This window comes from Notothenia coriiceps, unplaced genomic scaffold (genome assembly GCF_000735185.1).
Source record: "Notothenia coriiceps isolate Sejong01 unplaced genomic scaffold, NC01 NC01_scaffold00002820, whole genome shotgun sequence".
Lineage (NCBI taxonomy): Eukaryota > Metazoa > Chordata > Actinopteri > Perciformes > Nototheniidae > Notothenia > Notothenia coriiceps.
This window is the reverse complement of record NW_011335521.1, coordinates 214,996-234,782: the sequence shown is the minus strand read 5'-3', so window position 1 is coordinate 234,782 and position 19,787 is coordinate 214,996. Positions and strand designations below refer to the sequence as shown.

At 41.2% G+C, this 19,787-nt stretch overlaps 1 protein-coding gene across 2 annotated transcripts in view; it reads left to right on the top strand.

Moving 5' to 3' along the window:
• mmp28 (matrix metallopeptidase 28) overlaps positions 1–16,538 on the top strand; it is a 17,874-nt gene extending 1,336 nt beyond the window's left edge. Inside the window, exons 2-9 of one of the 2 annotated variants that reach the window (XM_010765863.1) lie at positions 875–951; positions 2,050–2,246; positions 8,729–8,950; positions 9,757–10,002; positions 14,061–14,210; positions 14,865–15,032; positions 15,697–16,136; positions 16,169–16,538. In XM_010765863.1, coding sequence (XP_010764165.1) covers positions 875–951; positions 2,050–2,246; positions 8,729–8,950; positions 9,757–10,002; positions 14,061–14,210; positions 14,865–15,032; positions 15,697–16,091 — 1,455 coding nt within the window. In that variant the 3' untranslated portion in view covers positions 16,092–16,136; positions 16,169–16,538. Of the gene's footprint in view, positions 1–874; positions 952–2,049; positions 2,247–8,728; positions 8,951–9,756; positions 10,003–14,060; positions 14,211–14,864; positions 15,033–15,696 lie in introns of both variants that reach the window. The other variant, XM_010765862.1, reaches the window with a different exon arrangement.
• The last annotated feature ends 3,249 nt before the right edge of the window (positions 16,539–19,787 follow it).

Here is a 19,787-nt window from a genome sequence, read left to right as displayed (position 1 = left end):
TTGAGAAGTGCTGTGAGTCTAGTTTATTCACCCACTTGTGTCTGCATGGTGACATACAGGGAGACCGAGCCCAATACAACTATTTGTGTCTCAGGGTGTTTTGGGATTTTACAATATAATTGCCTCCCTGTGGTTTGGACATTACTCGTTTAATTTGACATCTGTCTTTCCTGTCCATCCATAAGCTGCAGGAGCATAATATAGTGTTAGGATTTTACATATGTTTCCACAACCATACTCTTGTTCTTACATTTAAAGCCTGCTGGAATTTTTTGTGTCTCTAATTGGATAAAGGGACATTTATGTTGCACATTCCTGTTTGCAAAATCAAATCCATCATCGCCTCAATGTTAATTTCCATGCCACCTTCACCATATCTGTAATCATAGCTGCATCTGCTGTTGTCTGAACACGAAACCTACATCCACATGAGAGACCGTCATATTAAATCATCTACAGGGCTAATCTTAAACCACAACGCACAACATCTGTTGTCATGTATCCAGTTGGCTGCTTTCTTGGTAGTGTATTTTATAGTCATGGAAGTATTCTCAGATGTTTGCATTGAATGCTTGAGAAATAATGACTATGAATTTTCAGGGACACCCCGGGGGTTTCTCTCTGTTACGGGTGGTCCATATCTATACACCTCCTTGGCAACCCACAGCAGCTATAGTACAAATGGAAAATGGTGTTTACACTTTTATGATTTATTATTTTCTCTAATGGGAAGGTATGTGTCTTTGGGAATTTACCAGAGAGTTTTATGAGAAGCAAAGTGTTCCATTGAGATTATCACATTTTTACAGAGGGGCAGACAATAAAGGTTGTGTTTAGTTTAGAGTACTATTAACACATTCTACCTTAATTGCAGGTTTTTCTTGAAAAGTACGGCTATCTCCATCCGGACCACCATATCCACAATGCAGTAGAGATGCAGTCAGCTATCAGGTAGGTGGTAAATGTGGTCTTTGTTTCTTCTTAATTTTTGTTTTCAGAAACATAGGTAGCATTTGTTCCAATATCAATGTGGACGTTCAATGCCCTTATATGAATATGATATGATTTGAGAACAAAGTGGCAGATACAGTATTTTGTTCTACATTATCAGAGTAATCAGGAGGAGGGGTGAGCTTGGTCTGGGACAATCCCCCCGGGCTGAGCGTCAGTGCAGGGCAGTAAACACGCCCTCACCTCTGCTCCGGAAAACCTCCCCTGAACCCTCACTGAACCACCCAGGAATTTCTACAACTGTTACACTGACTGTACTACAATGAAAACTGATGGAAAAGCTTGCTTTAACTGAAATGTTGGGCTGAAACTATCTTTATATTCCCTTTAGCTAATGTATTGATGCAGTAGCTAATCTCCCTGGGGTCCCTATTTGTATTTTGACCAAAACTTCCATAACAAGCACATCGGTAACCTTCATACTCATAATAGGAAACAATATATAACACAACCATTAGGGGACACAACAACCAACTAACAACAACCTGAGCCTTTGAACACATACAATACGTCTACATAATAATGAATCACTGAGAAAACAAATCACCATAAACTCATCTGCCCGGATGAGTGGCCTGTGATTTATTCCCTCCAAATGAATTGGAAAATAAACTACTTATAAAGTAGTTCTACAAATAAAGTGGGATTTAGAGCTCTCCATATCACTTCTTTGAGAACACAAAAGGTTAAAACAACATGGGAAAAAATATTATGCATTATTCCTTATGTAAACATTTACAATTGAATTTGCATTTATAACATGTGCATCTTTCTGAGTGGTGAACTTTGTTAATTGAGAAACATGTCAAATGTCATCCTGTTCTTGGCTTCTAGATTGCCTTAAAAAAATAACTATGAGAAGTGTTTGTAAATGTTTAGGTCGATGAACCACCTGAGCCACTATCTCACACAGTGACAATGCTAAAAAGCTTCAAAGCCCATTTAAACAATTACATTATATATATTTCCATCAGCATTTTGAGGAGTGTGTTATACCCTTTTAAACTTGATTATCATGCAAACATTCCCCCCCTGCAGTGACTTCCAGTGGTTGTCCCGGCTTCCTGTGACAGGCCAGCTGGACGGGGCCACCCTGAGGCAGATGGCGGAGCCGCGCTGTGGCGTGTCAGATGAGGGCAGCCAGGAGATCTGGGCTCAGAGAGTAAACGCTGTGTTCACTGGGAAGAGCGGCGCCATCAGAGGAGCGCAGCGCCGCAGGAGGTCTGCAGGGCAAGGTACTGTTTGTAGAGTGTGCATGTGTGAGTCACCATGTGTATATATTTGTTTTTGAGTATGTTTATGAGAAAGCATGTATGTTTATTTGTAGCGAAGACATCATCTAAAACTTACAAGCTGTGATGCCCTATAAGGTTGCAGTATTCAAAGTGGACATTTTCCATGAGAATAAAAAGGAGTAAATGGGAACAAACAGGATTTAAGTATTTGCTTGGACTGTATTTCATTAAAATGAAAAATAATCATCCATTTTACAGTTGAACTTCAATTTGATATAACCTTCATTGAACAGCAACACAAATCTTTTTCTGGGACTTTCCTCCCTCAGGTAGAGAGATTGTCTGTCAATCATTGTTGATGGTACTTTGATCCCTAACCCTGCGGTCAACATATCCATGTGACTTTGGGCAATATACTGATCCCTAAATTCCACCAAATTGCAAAACCAATGATGTGTGTGTGACTGTTAACACTCATTATAAGCAGGTTACCTCTTGTATGGTAACCCTGTTTGAATGCGTGTGTGAATGGATAAGTGCTGACTTGTTTTGTAAACGCACTTCGAGTGGTTCCAAGGCAAAAATGAATGCACTTATCCATTAACCGCATCTTCACTTTCCAAGCTTTCAGTTTTTCAGCTCCTGCATTTTTCATACTGTTGTGTGCGGCTGCTGTTGGTGGGACCTGGAGGATAATGATTGCTGAATACAGTGCGTGGTGACAGTTATATTTAATTAAATATCTTAGAGTAGCTGGAAGTAAAACATGGATTTTATATTATAACTATGAAATGTCTATAATTCCTGAGCTTAACTTCCCTTTATACATTTTATGGACTTTTCTTGAAATGTCCCGACCATTCTCAACCTTTATTGTAAGTGGAACTATTGTGTTGATGTTTTGGAGCGGCCATAAAGACAACGGTTACCTGGGAGGGTCCCCCTGCGTAAACTGAAGCACTAAATGGAGCTGAGGGGTGTAATTAAAGCTGGAGGAGCGTCTGATGTTGCAAGAGTCAGCCTGGATGATTCCTGCTTATAACTGCAATTACACAAGTCCATAAGTCCATGTATCTAGTACGTCATCTTTACTGGGCGAAAAACCGGCACAACAACATTTATTTAGGAGCTCCTCTGTAGGTTGAGAAAGTTTGAAGATCCCTTTAGTCTAGTCATAGTTTGCAGATGCAGATTCAGTTCCAGTTTGTCTTTGAGCCCTTGGGTTTAAGCAATTTCCTCTATTATTCCAAGATGTTTCCCCAAAAGTAATGCTGTAAGGATTTTGTTGTTAGATTCCTTCCCTAAATGCCTTTTAAAGAATAATTGAGGCTCTTGTTTGAGATTATCCGCTGTAAACACAGTAATAAAGCATCCATTGGTGATCAATCACTGCAATTTGAACTGGCTAAAGGCCTCAGGATTTAAAGTGTTTAACGGTAGTTACGAGTGCAGCTGGGCACTGCAAGTTTAGTAATTCAGATCCTCCCTCCTATGAGTACTTTAGAGAAAATCTTTGAGGTGGAATTGTCCCGCTCTTATATAAACATGTGTGGGAGCAATCGAATGGAGCTGGGGCCAAAACTTTAAATTATAATGTATATTTTTTCGCTATATGTGTTTTATTTCCCCTCATGCCTGGGGTTTAAATTGGGGGGATGAGGCCAAATGACTTAAGAGATCTGTGGAATTGGTGACACTAGGGTTAGGGTTAATAAATGAACTCATAAATGAACTCAATGAAATGTTAAGGAAAGTACTAAGAGTAAATCATTTGTATTTTTTATGGATCTGAATCCATTTTCACCATGTGTTTGACTCATAGACCGCATGAAAACACACAAGTTGTTTTTTTCTTATTGTCTTTTTTTGGTGCTGTCATTCCTCACATGCATTGTGAATGCAAAGCAGCAGCCTGGTGACAACAGCAGGAGGTTTCTCCCTCCTCCTCCTCCTCCTCCTCCTCCTCCTCCTCCTCCTTCTCTCCTTGAGCCTCCAGCCTCATGATGTGTGAAGCCCTTGCATTCCTTCCTGTCACTGACGAGGTTGGCTAATGTTCAGGGAATGCAGCGGCGGCTGATGTTTGCCGCGGCCTCTTCTTGTCCGTACCTGACATGTTCCTTCTGGTAAACATATCCATAACTGACTGCCTGGATTATGTGGTTTGCCATCGTTCCTCAATGAGTAGATATTCTCCTGAGTGGCGGACTGTTTGGATGGATTACATGCCTGTCCTTGATTAAGAAAAAACTCTGTCATTATTTTACACCCAGACGTGACTCATATGACAGGTGGTCGTATTATTACACAAAGAGTTAAGTGGCAGATACTTTTACACCCTGAGGTCAGACCTCTTTCTGATCTGGCTTCACATATCCACTGATGGAGTTCGCCAATGTAATGACTAAATTGTGTGTATAATGCGCCTGTGCATCCACCACCTCAAACTCAAATATTAGTTTTCTTCGTCCCATAGTGGCAGGAGATGCTTTATTTGAAGAATGCTTAAGATGAATTGTAATAACTTTGCCTTGATTTTTGATGAAATATAAAGACAGAGGAAGGATCCCGCTTCCAGGAATGACAAATACCCAATACATGTTTGTTTACACGACAAACAACCATTATAACATTGAAATACCGACAATAAATATGACAACATGTTACATATAATGTGAACCCATTTGAAAAACAAGGATCCCGGCAAATGTAAAGCATTTGCTGTTTCTGCATTAGTAGAATTGATATTTGAATTTAGTTTACAAGTCTTTTATGACTCTTTTAGGCTGCTTGTTGTTGACAGCTACTCTATGGACTACGTTGACATGCACAGTCAGGTGTGCTGCGTGTTTATTCGCTCTCAGCTGTGCTGTGATGTGATTGGTTTTGTGTGAACATGGCTGTCTCTGAGCTTCCTAGAAACTGAAAACAAACCTTGGCTTGTGGTGGGATCTGATGGTCATTCCCACTGATATTTACAGAGCTGACATTCCACCTCCCTGGTCCAAGATAAGCACCATAAGTGTGATAGGTTTGTGTGTGCATCTGTGTGGTTTTGTGTGTATCATTCGAAGGTGTGCAGTGCGCACTTATGGACATTTGCCCTGGCCCTGACAACTGTAAACCTATTTATTTCCATTTTTCATCATCATTTGCTTTAATTTTACACAATAAGCAGAATGAACATGAAGCTCATGGCTTTGCTTACTGGAGCTGAAACCATTGCCTGATTAGTGTTTTACATTTTTAGGATTATTTATCTTTTTAAGGATTCTTTTTTTGTGGCCGTTTTGCATTTATTCTATAGAGAGACAGAAAGACTGAAAAGGGGGATATAGAGGGGAATAAATGCATAGTTTCCTGGGTCGGACTTCAACCGCAGTCTGCCGCAATTAAGACTTAGCCTTAGTAAAAAGTCCATTAGAATATTGACAGAAATTGCTAACAACGTAGCCTGAAAGACGGCAAAATCAGTTGTTGATCGGGCTACAACTTCTTATTTTTTTGTGTCCCCCTGACTAAACAAGGGTGTGGATATTCTGTGTATTTAACGAATTGTTTTGACAGCTATTGGATACTTTCTCGTGGAATTTGGTACACATATTCATGTCCCCCTGAGGATAAATTGCAACAACATTAACATATTTTATTTTAGGAGGTGAGCATGTTGCATGTAGCTGTCGAGAACAACCTCAAAGTTGACACCAGTTACAAACTAAATATTTCTGCCCCCCCACAAACAATAACTTTGGCTATCAGATGATCTCAGTCACTTCCTAATGTCTCTGATAATCGGCCCTCCCCACACTGTTGCTATATAGGGCATCATGATAATTGCTTCCATAAGGGAAGTTGGGGAATGTCTTGTGTATCTGACTTCCTGAATTCTCTGCCATCCTCGGGGACTCTGACTCTGCGGCGGTCTGGCCCCTGAGCTCTGCTGAGAAGAACATAGATCTGCACACATCACGTGGCAAGAAGCCTAATGCGTATCGTTCATCTGGGAGAGAAACAGGGTTGGGAAAGTAGGGGAGTGGGTTCGAGTGTCAAATAACTCCACTGTTCCAGATATTGAATTGTGTATACAAATCTGACTTTCACTTACATTTCTCTTTGGGTTAGAAACCTACCTACTTGTATATTTTGTATTCCTTTAATGGAAAGACTTGTAGTGTTCGAGGTCCCACTGCTTTCACTTTTATCATGTAATATATCTGTGAAGCCTTGCAACATAAATGCTCAGAATCAAGTTTACACTGCTCTCATGTTGACCCCGAGATTTGTGTTTAGTTAAGGCTGAAGCACAATTTCTGTTTGTGTATTTACACACACCGATGTTTTGCCAGACGCATGTCTTAATGGCTCCAGATATTTTCTTTCTCCAGGGAGCGATTGAGATCTCATGGCAGTTTAGAGTATGTAGTGCAAAGCTATTGTTAATCATTCTCTCTTTGACTCTATCTAACTTTGCACAAACTGCATTGAAATAACAAAATACTCAAACCTGACTGCGTCTGTGTGATGCGATGCAGGCGAATGTGCAGACCTCCCACTCACATTTAGTCTTCACATCGAGGCAAACATACGTTGACCACATCTCTAAATATTTGGACAACTCTAAGTGAGCTTGATGTATGTCGCCACTCTCTAGTTTAGCCACAAATGTGAAAGTATGTGTACATTTCTAAAGCCTTCGTGGCTTAAGTGCATTAAACAGACTACTGCCATTTGATTTGATTTCACACTTTGTGTCTCCCCCTCTCAAGCCTTCTTACCAAGTACAAGTACTTTTAAATGGCAGGACCTGAGTTTGCAGTGTGCTCATTTTCCATGGTGGTCTGTCTATGTTTGTCTGCTGGTCTTACTCAAAACCTTGAGCCTGATATAAACAATGTGTAAAAGGGAAAGAAAATAAAGTGCCTAGAAAATGTGCATATTGATAAACCTTGTTCTTTTGCTAGTATTGTGTACGATACATTTTGGTAAGATATATACATTTATTTATATTGATAACATTTCTTAACATAATCATAAGATAAATGCAGTCTAATTGTCTTGAATAGAATAATGAAATGAAGTATTGGTTTGCATTTCACTTGAAATATATGATGGATTTTCTTTAAAAAAAAAAAGAAAAAAGATATTCATCCTGCAATTTTATAATAAGCAATATAAATAATTAGAGGACCACATTATTTAAAATTGATTTATATGATTATTACAACTAACTCTACTACATGTTTAAAATGTGTTATCAACTCTTTCACCACTGCAGTCTACTCAGACTCCAGCCTCTCAGCTGCTCTCCCTAAAGGTTCATATTATCTGATGAGTGTTTCCTGCGAGGCGACCTCTGCTTGTTGTGACTGTGTGCTGCACGGCTGAGGGTCTGTGTGTGCTTGCTTTGTCTCTAGATTGCTAGGTTTAGTAATCCTACGTATATACAGTCACGAATGTCATATTCTGAACTTTGTGACACTTGTAATTATTTCTAAGCTGACAAACTCCAGACACGTGTTGAAGTAAATTGTTTATTCGAGCGTGTACACAGAGTGCTTGTTAGTTTACCCAGCTGTGAGCTGATGTGGTTAATATGCTATCATTTTGGATTTGGAGAGGCTCTGCTTCAAAACATCACAGCTGAACATGGGATATCTGGCATCCGAATTAATAATACAGAGATGATGTAAATACATAGCTACTCCAGTGGCTAATAATATGAATTGTTTATGAAACCTTCTCAAGAACTACCTTACATGTCATTATTAAAACCAGTAAAAATACCAGGCATGAAATCAGCAATGCAAACAAAAAGGAAACGGACATATTAGTTTGATGAAGACAAAGAACATGGTCTCACTGTGTATATATTTGTTTGAAAAGACTTTGTCAGATGTATACTCAGTTACAGAATGAAAAACAGCCAGAAGCCCATTCATTCCTCCTGCAGAAGTACATTTTTAAAAACAGGTCACACATAAAAGAAGTAATTTCCTGAAACAGCTGGGTGTTGCAGTTTTCAGCAAATATCCCTCAAATGACTAATTTCAACCAGGGATTTTGTGCATGAGTGAGTATTTATGGCAACTGAACGAGGTATTTAGATTGCACAAACTCACCACAGTCACCACGTGAAGAAACGTGGCTCAGTGAAACTGTGAAACTGTGTGGCTGATTGATGTTTTTATAATATCATTTATAGACAAAAAATAGCAATATCAAGATTTTGCTTCACACAAAACACTTTACTATGATCATTGTCGTTCTGGTTTATTCTAAGACTTTTTTTGGCATTAACTCTTTAGTTGTATTTTAAAGTAAATTGTGTTTTTCCGACAAAAAGTTGGAATATTCTTGCACAGTAAAACACTACCAGGATTATATTTGATTATCTGCAGTAGCAATGGCTGTAAAATAGTATGTTTCATACCTGCGTGTCTCATATCTAAATGTTCTCTCTCTGTGTTTGTGTGTGTTTCCTTCAGGTGAAAAGTGGTACAAACGTCACCTGACCTACCAGATCGGGAACTGGCCTCGCCACCTGTCTCTGGGCTCCGTGCGGCTGGCGGTGCGCGCTGCCTTCCAGCTGTGGAGCAATGTGTCGGGCCTGGTGTTCCAGGAGATCCCTGAAGGCACCGCAGACATCCGGCTGGCGTTTTACGAAGGAGACCACAACGACGGGGCCAGCAACGCCTTCGACGGACCAGGTCAGGGAAACCACACTCTGATTCAAGTCACCCATACTTTTTATAAGTGTGTGTGTGTGATGATTGTTTTGGGTCATGAACTTGTGTGTGTAATTTGTTCTCAGTCCTCTTGCAACGCTTCCTGAATAAACAAAGCTGAACAAGACCTGTTGTGCGGTCACAATAACCGGATTACAGATTAGGATAATAGTTTGCTCTAAACAGAATTACACAATAGCAAGAGTTTACATGATTGGTAAACATTGTGTTGACTAAAGAATTTAAGGATGGGAGGTCACCTGCAGGAAGCACTGTATTAGTGCCACAAGTATGGTATTATCTATAATATGGTTAGAGCAGTGGTCTGATCTCCACATCAGTTTGCATGTTTGAGTTTTTAGCACTTTTTCACATTTCTCAAACTAATTTAATAGCAAGTTTTTTTTTACACAACACAGAAAAAGGGAATAAAACCAGTTGTAAAAGAAATTCAATGTTATACAAAAAGACACATATATAATAACCTATTTAAGTTAATTAAGCTGTAATTATTTGAATCGTTACTTTAGAAAATACAGTTCGAGAACAAATGAAAAGATTTTTCAAGGAGAAAAGCAAAGACGAGAAAAGTGTTTTCTTTTCCCTACAGTGTTAGTTGTAGTTCTAGCTATCCAATGGATTTACTGATAGAACAATAAGCTTAACCAATACTAAATGCTGAAAATAGACCAACTAAATCAACAACTGAAGAGCAACTTATCAAGCCACCTCTCAGCATTTGTGAATGCAAGCTGTCTCTAACTGTTGCTCTCCTTGTTGTCTTTCAGGAGGAACTCTGGCTCACGCCTTCTTCCCTCGCCGGGGGGAAGCCCACTTCGACATGGCGGAGAGATGGACGCTGAACGGACACAAAGGACACAACCTGTTCATGGTGACCGCCCACGAGATCGGACACACGCTGGGACTGGAGCATTCCCCGATCCGCCACGCCTTAATGTCGCCGTACTACAGGAAGCTGGGCCGCAGCCTGGTGCTGAGCTGGGACGACATCATCGCTGTGCAGCAGCTGTACGGTGAGAGGAAGGGGGCTTCTTGTGGTTACCTTTCGCAGCCCACCATTCATTTTTGTGGGTTAAATGTTGAATAAGGTTTGTTCAAAAACATTTTACTTAAAGTTCTTATCCAGATTCAAACATTTCCAAGATACCAAAGAGGCTTTACAGATCAGTGTGTGGCCCCAACACAAGGTCAGGAGGAGTGTTAAAGGTAGCACCTCCACTTAGGCATTTTGACCACTTTTTTCTCAGGTTTAAAAGCCGAAGGGTTGAGAGAAAAATGTATTTTACGGACAGTTGACAAATGTCTCACTGTCTGGCCTCAGGGCAGCTGAGTTAAAGACGGGGAAATACGGTTGCAGTTTGAAATGAACTAAGACTGTTATAGACAAAGCCACTCACATTCATCGATTGCTTCTTTTGATCCAAGAGTTGCCTTTGAGAAAAACGCAGAATTAGAGTCATTTCTACTCTGCTGCACATATAATTGGAAGTCGTGGCACTGAGCTGTGAAAAGGGCAGAGAGGCAGCCTGAAGGCCACCAGCTGCAAACATAGAGTGAGAATAAGTAGAAAGGCCAAGCTGCTGAGAGTTTGTTAAAGATGGATTTTGGATATGGTTAGCTATTTTTGGACACAAATTAGTGAATTTTGTTTTAACATTAACAAAGTTTGTGATGGTTTATACTCTGGCATTGGTTTGTTTTTGTAGTATTATTTTTCATTGTTATTGTGCAATGGCAATGGCAACATTTAGTTTGGTCACATAGATCGCACTCATCTGTTGACCTGTATGGGTGAGGGGTTCGCTGTATTTTTTAAGTTGCTTAATCTTCAATAACCTTGAAGAAGATATTTTTGATCTAGCAGGCCCGTCCTTAGGCTCTCAGAAACTTCAAGATTGTTTTCTGACGTGGCAACAGAAAGTTATCGTGAAACAAAGCTCCCTGCTATGAATGGTGTTAAAAGTGCATGGCCAGAAAACTCACTTTTCAGGCTCTTTTAATTGTGTTTGAGGCAAAAGTAGTGAAACATGAGATCTTGAATACAAGGAGTTGATACAACCTACTCATTCTCTTTAACAGCATGAGGATTCTTTTCTATCAGGTCTAGTTCTAGGCCTTTCAGCTGCTGGGAAAAGTAGGTTTAAACTGAGGGCAGCAGAGGTGGTGTGAACGTCAAGATAACACTCACAGTGCCCTCGACCACACACACACACACACACACACACACACACACACACACACACACACACACACACACACACACACACACACACACACACACACACACACACACAAAAACACACCAATTATTATCATCATCCATCGTATCCATCACAGTGTTTACCTTTGAGTTTTGTCCGCTCTGTTTTCATAGATTGCTAGTGTTGTGTGGGAGCATACGTCTGTTTGCATGACAAATATAATAGTTTCTGTGTAACGTGAGTGTGTCGTCCCTTCTGGCATGTGCGGCAGGTTTCCACATGTGGAGTTCCTCCCGTTTGTTTTTTCTCTGCTGCTAAGATATTGATTCAACCGCAGCATTTGCACAAGGGCACAGTCTTTTAAATAGATACTGATACTCTTAATGTATGAAATGTAAATAGTACATTAAGTGCTTTCCCTGCTTTGACTCTAAATTGGGGTTTAGAGCGGCTGCTAAAGGCCAGTGACGTTCCAGCACGCTGCAGGAATGTTTGCATGACACACAATCATTTGGATAATTCAACTCTGAACTTGAGGTTGAACTAAAAAGCCTGCGTCCAGACTCCTCGTCTTGTGTTTAATATCTGATGAGTCCCATCTGCTCTGCCTCTGGAGATATTCTTGCATCAGCTTCCCAAAATGTTTTTTGCCAGCCTTTTCTCCCCAGGGGCCTCCCTTACTCACTCTGGACATTTTTAGCAACTGAACACTCTGCTAACACACAAACACATTTTCAGCTTCGTTACACTCAATACCTACATATGACATGACACACTGATATATTTGGTAAGAAGAGATACTATCATATAACAATTAGTAGATGATTTTAAATAAAAGCTAGCTGGGCAATCTTTGCATATTATACAGTAGTATTAAAAGAAAGATTCCATAACAGCTGACTTTGATTTTTTTTGGATTATTTTCAAAAAGTTTTCCCGGATTATTTAGATTAGGGAAGCGCACAGGTGGAGTTTATCATGTTTTCTTATCAGTTGATTTCCACCCTGTGGCAGTCATTTCTTCAGACTGCAGCTGCTCCCACGTAAATGTCAAGCAGCTCCAGAAACAGACCTGAAAGAGAACCGTAACTGACAGGAATGATGAGCTGGAGGCAGTGTGTGTGTGTGTGTGTGTGTGTGTGTGTGTGTGTGTGTGTGTGTGTGTGTGTGTGTGTGTGTGTGTGTGTGTGTGTGTGTGTGTGTGTGTTGAACCATTCCTGATGTTGATATTATGATCTGATAAGGAGCAGATGTGAGGCAGCCTGAATTATGTTCGTCTCCAGAGCTCCTCTGATTTCTCTGAAACACTAAAACCTTGAAGCATCTTAAGTTAAGCAGAGCCCTTGTGGTTTTTCTTTCATAAGACAATTCATTTCCAGTAGGTCTAATCAACAGCAGTGGTATTCCGATATTTTACTCAAGTAAAATTTAAACTATATCAATCTATTATTATTATTATTATTTAGAAGGTCCCTTCAGGTACAATACTGAATATAATGAAACGTCTTGTAATGACTGTGCTGATATAGACTAACACAGTTCTGCACAGATTGTAATCATAATAATAATAAAGCTTTATTTGAATAGCACTTTTCATACAATAGGTGCAGCTCAAAGTGCTTTTACAACACGGCTAACTTCACAGATCAAGACAGAAAACAGGAAATGTTGGGTTAAAAATAAGAACCTTTTTGCACATAAAACAAGCACAATATAACAATTCAGGAACACAAGGAGGTAAAAGGTATGATAATTAAAAGAAGTCTCTTATAAAAATCTAAAAAGATGTGTCTAAAGCTTAGTTTAAAAATGTCCACTGAGTTTGCCTCTCTGGTGTATACTGGTAGGGTGTTCCACAGTTTGGGAGCGTAATGTTGTGATGTAGTATCATGAACAGTAAAACACTGCATGGATGACATGCATACATTCTCCTGTATTGTGTTATAGTGTTAATGCAACCAATGAATCCATCGAAGTATAGAAAACATAAACCATACTCTTCCACCACTGATGAAAGTAAACAGCAGAAGTTATGTTTGAGTGAACTCAGACATCCAGCCCTTATCTCACAACACACACCCCCACACACACACACACACACACACACACACACACACACACACACACACACACACACACACACACACACACACACAGTTGTCCATGTGTTTTCCTCTGTGGTGTGTGTATACATGTTTTCCCTGCCGTGTTCCTCCTGTTCTTGGGTGTGCTGATGTTATCCACCTCCTACACAAATGTTTGTTCAGCTCTTTGCAAACAAAATGTCTGTAATCATTTCTGAAGCACCATCGTTTACTCTTGTGCTCCGGTATGCTTTTGTCCTGCTTTGAGTCTTCCTTCATTCTTTTGCTCTCATGTGCCAGGAATCGGCAGAATCTGTTCAGAACGATAACAACTCTTTTTTATTCCTGCGAGCAATTCACTGGGTTTAAGGTTCCAGTGTGCGCCCTATCTAGAATGCTCTTGTTCATTTCCTGGGCACTGCAATGACATCCATCAGTTTACATCAACTCAGCCACATTCTGTCAAGGACAATTTAAATGTTAACATTATCCAAGTGGTTTGAAAGATGACGTCTCTACTGTTTGTCTGTTTGTCCATGCTGTCCAATTAAGGAAACAACTAAAGTGCTTTGGGCGTGCATAAGAAATGAGACTGTCTGTGACATAATGTCTGTCCTCACAGCTTTTGTTTTGTCGCTGTCCGTTTGAATTATTTGTGGGAAATGTATGCACAGGTGGAAAGACATACATTACTCATTAGATTATATTACAGCACGTGGATTCATCTTTCCTGATCTCTGATGCCTTTTTAGGTTCACTGTTTTATTGCTTTGTCTTCGCTCTCAGGTAAACCCTCCGGGGATCGCCCTGTCAGGCTGCCCGGCCAGGTTTTGCACGCCGCTCTGCAGGAGTGGGAGTTCACGGAGCTTCACGACGGGCCTCAGAGCGCAGGGCAGCCTCTCTACTGCCAGGGGGTCTTTGATGCCATCACTATGGGTGAGCTTGGACGGAAATAGTATTAGAAAATGACACTCAGCATTTCATGACTGTGGTTACTCTAAACGTAAAATATATTATTATCAGCAAACTGAAATAAACGTTCTGTTATTTTATGTATCTTTCTAAAACAAGACAAAGTGATATTACAATGATTGAAATGGAATAAAACCCCAAAGAGCAGTTTTCATCTAACCTTCTCTAAAAGTCTATAGAAGTGTTTGTGTTGAAATGTCATAGTACAGTATGTCATATTTCAAAAAAATAAAAAGTAATTGCACAGCACAGCACATCATTCAAATGTACAATAAAGCCATCAAATTGCCGTACAAATGTTAAAGTATAGCATGTCATAAAAGCTTTTAGTTCAGCTTGCCATAAAAAATGTCCCAGAAATGTCATAAAAATGTTATTGTATAGAATTTCACAGCAAAGTCATAGTACACAATTATCATAGTCAGCCCTGAAAAGTCATAATACAGATTGACATAAAACAGGTGCAGCATAGCCAAAACAATTATATTACAAAATATCAGAAATATGTCATTGTGTGCCATGAAAGTCACAGTAAAGTACATCAGAAAAACATGCCATAGTAATATGGATATTAAAATATTGAGATGTTTTATTTATCTCTTCTGTTTGTGTCTCCAGACCACAATGGGACGGTGCTGGTGTTTCGGGGGGGTGTGTATTGGACGGTCTCGTCTGAGGGTGGTGTCAGCGGCCCCCTGCCTCTCCGTCAGCGCTGGGCCGACCTCCCCCCGGCCATCGAGGCTGCTGCCTTCTCCCCCCTGGACTCCAAGTGGTATTTCTTCAAAGGTACTGCTTCACTGGACCTCATAATGTGACTCTCACACTTCCTTTTAAAGCCATTCCCTAACCGATTGCCTCACTTCACAAATCCAGCCCCTAAAATAGACTCTGAAGTGCCCTTTAAATAGGAAAGTGCTATTTAAAGGCTTTTCTTCACTAAAGCTCAGCTGGAGATTTAAAGTAGCGTTACCTTTGGGCTAAAGGCTAAAAACTTGTTTGAAGTTATGGCCAAGTTTAACACATTATTTATAATATACCTATCTTTATCACCTTCAAACATTTTCTTCTTTTATCTGTCACCTAAAAGAGGCACTTTCAAACACTTTGCTCTCACAAGAAGCATTCCACAAAACATTGAACCCTAAAACACTTGCCTATAGTCTTAGTGTCTCTGAAGAAGAATGCAAAATAGAAATCTTGGCTACTTTTTTACAATGGTTATACTTAGTTTAAAAGAACAGAGCTTATTGCATTTCACCTGAGTTGTTCTTGTGAATGATATGATGGTATGTGAAGGACTGAAATATGTGGAGCTACTATGTTCAAATATAAAAAGACGATGCTTTCCAAATGTTTTCTATCATAAAAAACCTTTACGTTTAGAGTGCCTTATAGTGGACGTATAGGACATGTAACTTCATGCTTTCCCTCCTTCTCTCGTGGTGTGCAGGGAAGCGGATGTGGCGCTACTCCGGCAGTGTTCTGGACCCAGGCTTCCCCAGGAGGAGCAGTGATTTGGGGCTGCCTCGCCACCCTGACTGCGCCTTCTACTACGCCACTCTGGGTCACATGGTCCTCTTTAAGGGCTCCCGGTACTCAGTGCTCAACCTCAAAACTCTGCACCAGGAGCCTTACTACCCCCGCAGGCTGACAGACTGGACGGGGGTCCCCCAGGGGACCAACGGGGCGCTGACCCGACCCGACGGACGCCTCTACCTGTTCAGAGAGCAGCGCTTCTGGAGGTTTGACCCGGGGAAGGTGCGCGTCACCAAAGAGGGCCAGTGGGCCAAGGACCTGAGCTGGACTGGCTGCAGCAACGCTCCTCAGAGCAACAACATCCTTTGACCAGCAGAGGGCGCTGTGGACTGTTAGATAAATGTGTTGAGAACACTATGATGCAGCGCCATATAGATACGGCGCTGCTATGATGTAATGGTGCTATTCATTTTCACCACAAACCAACATTGAGTTTAAATATGTTGAAGCCAAGCTCAGCAACATCATGTCATGAAGGGATTAAACAAAACGTATTCCCATTGGTTTATACATGTTGAAGCACAGAGTATTTACACTGCAGAGAAATACTGTATATATGTTAACCATAGCCTTGTGCATAAAGGTAAGATAATACAAAAAATGTTTGGTTGTAAGCATGCTTTTAAAACCATCTTCTTTATCTTGTAGCATTTGCACACTGACAGAAATATTAAAATATTTGTGTTTTTTATCATTTCTTCTGCAATGTCACAAGCAGTAGCACATATAACATATTGTATAAATGACTGTTACTTACTTTGTTCTGTGATTGTTTGTTGCTTACTTCAGCAAAGAGCCTTAGCCCTGGGCCTTCCAGTAAAGTCATTAAAACTGAACTGAGTTTCCAGGAAGCGCAGCAGCATGGGACATTCTGATTCAGTTTCCGACCTACAGTACAGTTCATGGTGAAGACAAGTGGCAGCTGTTATCACAGTTTACAGCGGTTTGGTTTGTGATGCATTTTAAGCATCAATGATTCTTCTGTCACTGTGAATGTTTCAAAATGTAGCCAACGGTCGAATGTTCCGGTGAAGGCCAAACCCATCAGTAGTTATTCATCGGTGACTCACTTTTTTCCCTTGTCATGTGATCATCCCTGCAGGTGTTCATTTAGTCTCTCAGTCTGAAACAGATCATTGATCACTCAGCTCATTAAAGAGTACACTAATGTGATCTGTTGAAAGGACACAAACAGTTTATAACCAGAAAATACAACAAATGTTTTTTTAATCTTTTAATACTATGTCTTCATGTTAAGCTTCACTGAACATTTGAAACACTAAGGACACTCCCAGCTGATGCTTCCTGACTTTTATACATTTATTGTAAACATTCACAACTCCTTCAGCGTCGAGTTGACCGGCGAGCAGCTCAAACTGTACAACCCTAAACGATGTGCATTTTGTAAACACTGTCCATGATGCTCAAGTGAAAACCACATTCAGGTTCAGCTGTGATTAACAGCTTGACTGACAGGAGGGACGCAATCTGTGTTGTAGAACATTTGGACCTAACTCATCAATGCATTAGATGCATAGTATTTTCTCTCTTTGAAATACAACAATATCTTTGATCAGGTCTCTTTGCAGCTCTTACGACTATAATATGTGATGAAGTGATTGCAGCCATCTGTACCTGATCAGTTTTCACTTAAGTTAATCCGTCTGCTGATCCCTCAGCTTACTGCCTTACAGTAATCATGTCTTAGTCCCAGGACACATTTGGGCTGTTTTAGACACCTTCTATACTAATGGTTAGATTTATTAAATATATATTAGAAGACTTTTTGTAGTTTAAATGATCTCTTTAAGTAGCTAGTTAGAACATCCTGTTAACTGTAAGAAAGTGAAATCCTAGCATTGTATCTGGTGTAGTCAATCAGACAAACATTTAAACACACACATACTAGAGTCATTATTCATTTCAAGGTCATTCAAACAAATGTAATCAAAGCCACTAGGCTATACTTGTACTGTGTTTGACCTGCAGCGCTGTGGAGAGCACTCACACTGAATCAGATCTCTCATCCCGATCAACAGCGACACGGAAGACTCTGCTGAGATCAGCATTATTCAAAAGGCAATTTGAGACAGACACTGGCCTTCGCACCCTGACGGGAACATTTTGTAAAGACTATTTCCTCCAGGGTTTGTTACAGGGCTCCATTTTAGCTGCACAAATCATTAGTTAAATCTAAATATAAAAGACATTGAGGATAATAATACCCGCAAATATCACTCCGCTAGGCTTTGAACAATCCTCACACATAAATCTACAATATTGTATGATTATAATCTATTTCAAGACTTGAGGCGTAGTAGCAGGGATTCAGATGAAGAACTCATCATCCGTCTTGTGTGTGTGTGCTGACAGCAGCTCAGCAGTAGTCCTGCTCTCTATGAAGGGTCCTCTGGGGGGGCTTTGTCTTGCCGCCACAGTCCTGCCGCTACAGGCCTTCCTGGCTGCGTGCGTACATCCTGCGGAGCCCCAAGTCCCGGAGGAGACCTGATGGTGTTTGTGTGTCCGTGGCAGACACTCAATCAGCTCCTTGGCCAGACCCTGGACAGCTGAAGCCCCCACAGCTGCAGGTCTCTCAGGGTGAGGAGGCATCAACAGCTCCACGGAGGAAGAGCGAGTGAGTATGTTGACTGCCGAGTCTGAGAGCAGTGAGACTCCGGTGTCTACGTTGGTCTCTGGCTCCTCCTCATCCTCTTCCAGGAGGAGATGGGACAGAGAGCGGGTGATGGAGGGGCGCAGGGGGGAGTCGGGGTGATGGGTGATGGAGGGGCGCAGGGGGGAGACGGGGTGATGGGTGATGGAGGGGCGCAGGGGGGAGTTGGGATGATGGCTCTCTAGGCGCGTGTGTGTGTCCGGTCCCCGGTCATGGGTGTGTGGCTCAGGTGGGGGGGTTTTGGACCAGGGCCTGGTGGTGTCCCTGGGGGGGTGTCCCTTGGGGGAGGTGTCCCTGGGGGGGGTTGTCTACCGGGGCCTCTAGGTCCGTATTATGATACCTGAAAAAATACAATTAAAATAATGAAAACTGAAAAAAGTCTAATAATTTTTAGAAAATAACGCAAACCTATTCGATTTTTGTCAAACAAACAGTAAATCTTCAACCTTTCGTTTTATATACGTATGTTTAACCTCTCACCAAAACATGACTAACATAACACTTTTCTCTTTTGTTAATGTTCTTGTGTTTTGTTTGTTATTGTTGCTGATTCATTAGGTGATGTAAGTGAACGGTCAAACTCGGAGATTGGTTCTACATAAATGGTCTTTGTAACAATTTAATTATATAATAAACGCACACTTATGTACGTAAGTTTCTTATGTGTAATGAGCATGGTGTGATGACATTGTGTGCTGTATCGACGTCTAACTTCGATATATTATCTATTCGTCTAAAAGCAAAATGGCTCACCCTTACGAAATAAACTGAAAAAACTACGTGTAGCAAAACTAAAAAACATAACTTATTTAATACCGATGATCTGTCAAATCCTGTATGAAAGTTACGAGTTATGAAAAAGGAAAAATGTGTGAAAACTAACTTAAATTTATTTTGGAATGTGATTCAATTTTTTTAAAATCTGTTACTTTATCGTAAAACTTAATGGTACACTCGGATCCAAAGCTTTATCGGTTGCAAAAGAGTCCGACGGGAGAAAACCACAAGGGTCCGTCCGGGAGTACTGGCGCGTCACTGGGGGCGGGCCTCTTCCGAAATACCTCCCCCCCATCGTCTCTCGGTCCCCAGTCCCTCGACGACGTCGGGTGGGGAGGTCCGTCGAGGACATGAGGAGGGTCGCGGTCGTCGGGACGTGTGGTGGGGGCGTAGGGTGGGACTGACGGGGGACGCGGGGAGTGGTGGTAGGTGGGGCTTACGAGGACGCGGGGGGGAGGGTGGGTAGTGGGGCTGGAGGGGGGGACGCGGGGAGGTGGTGGGTAGTAGGGTTGAGGGGGGGACGCCGGGAGGTGGTGGGTAGTAGGGTTGAGGACGCG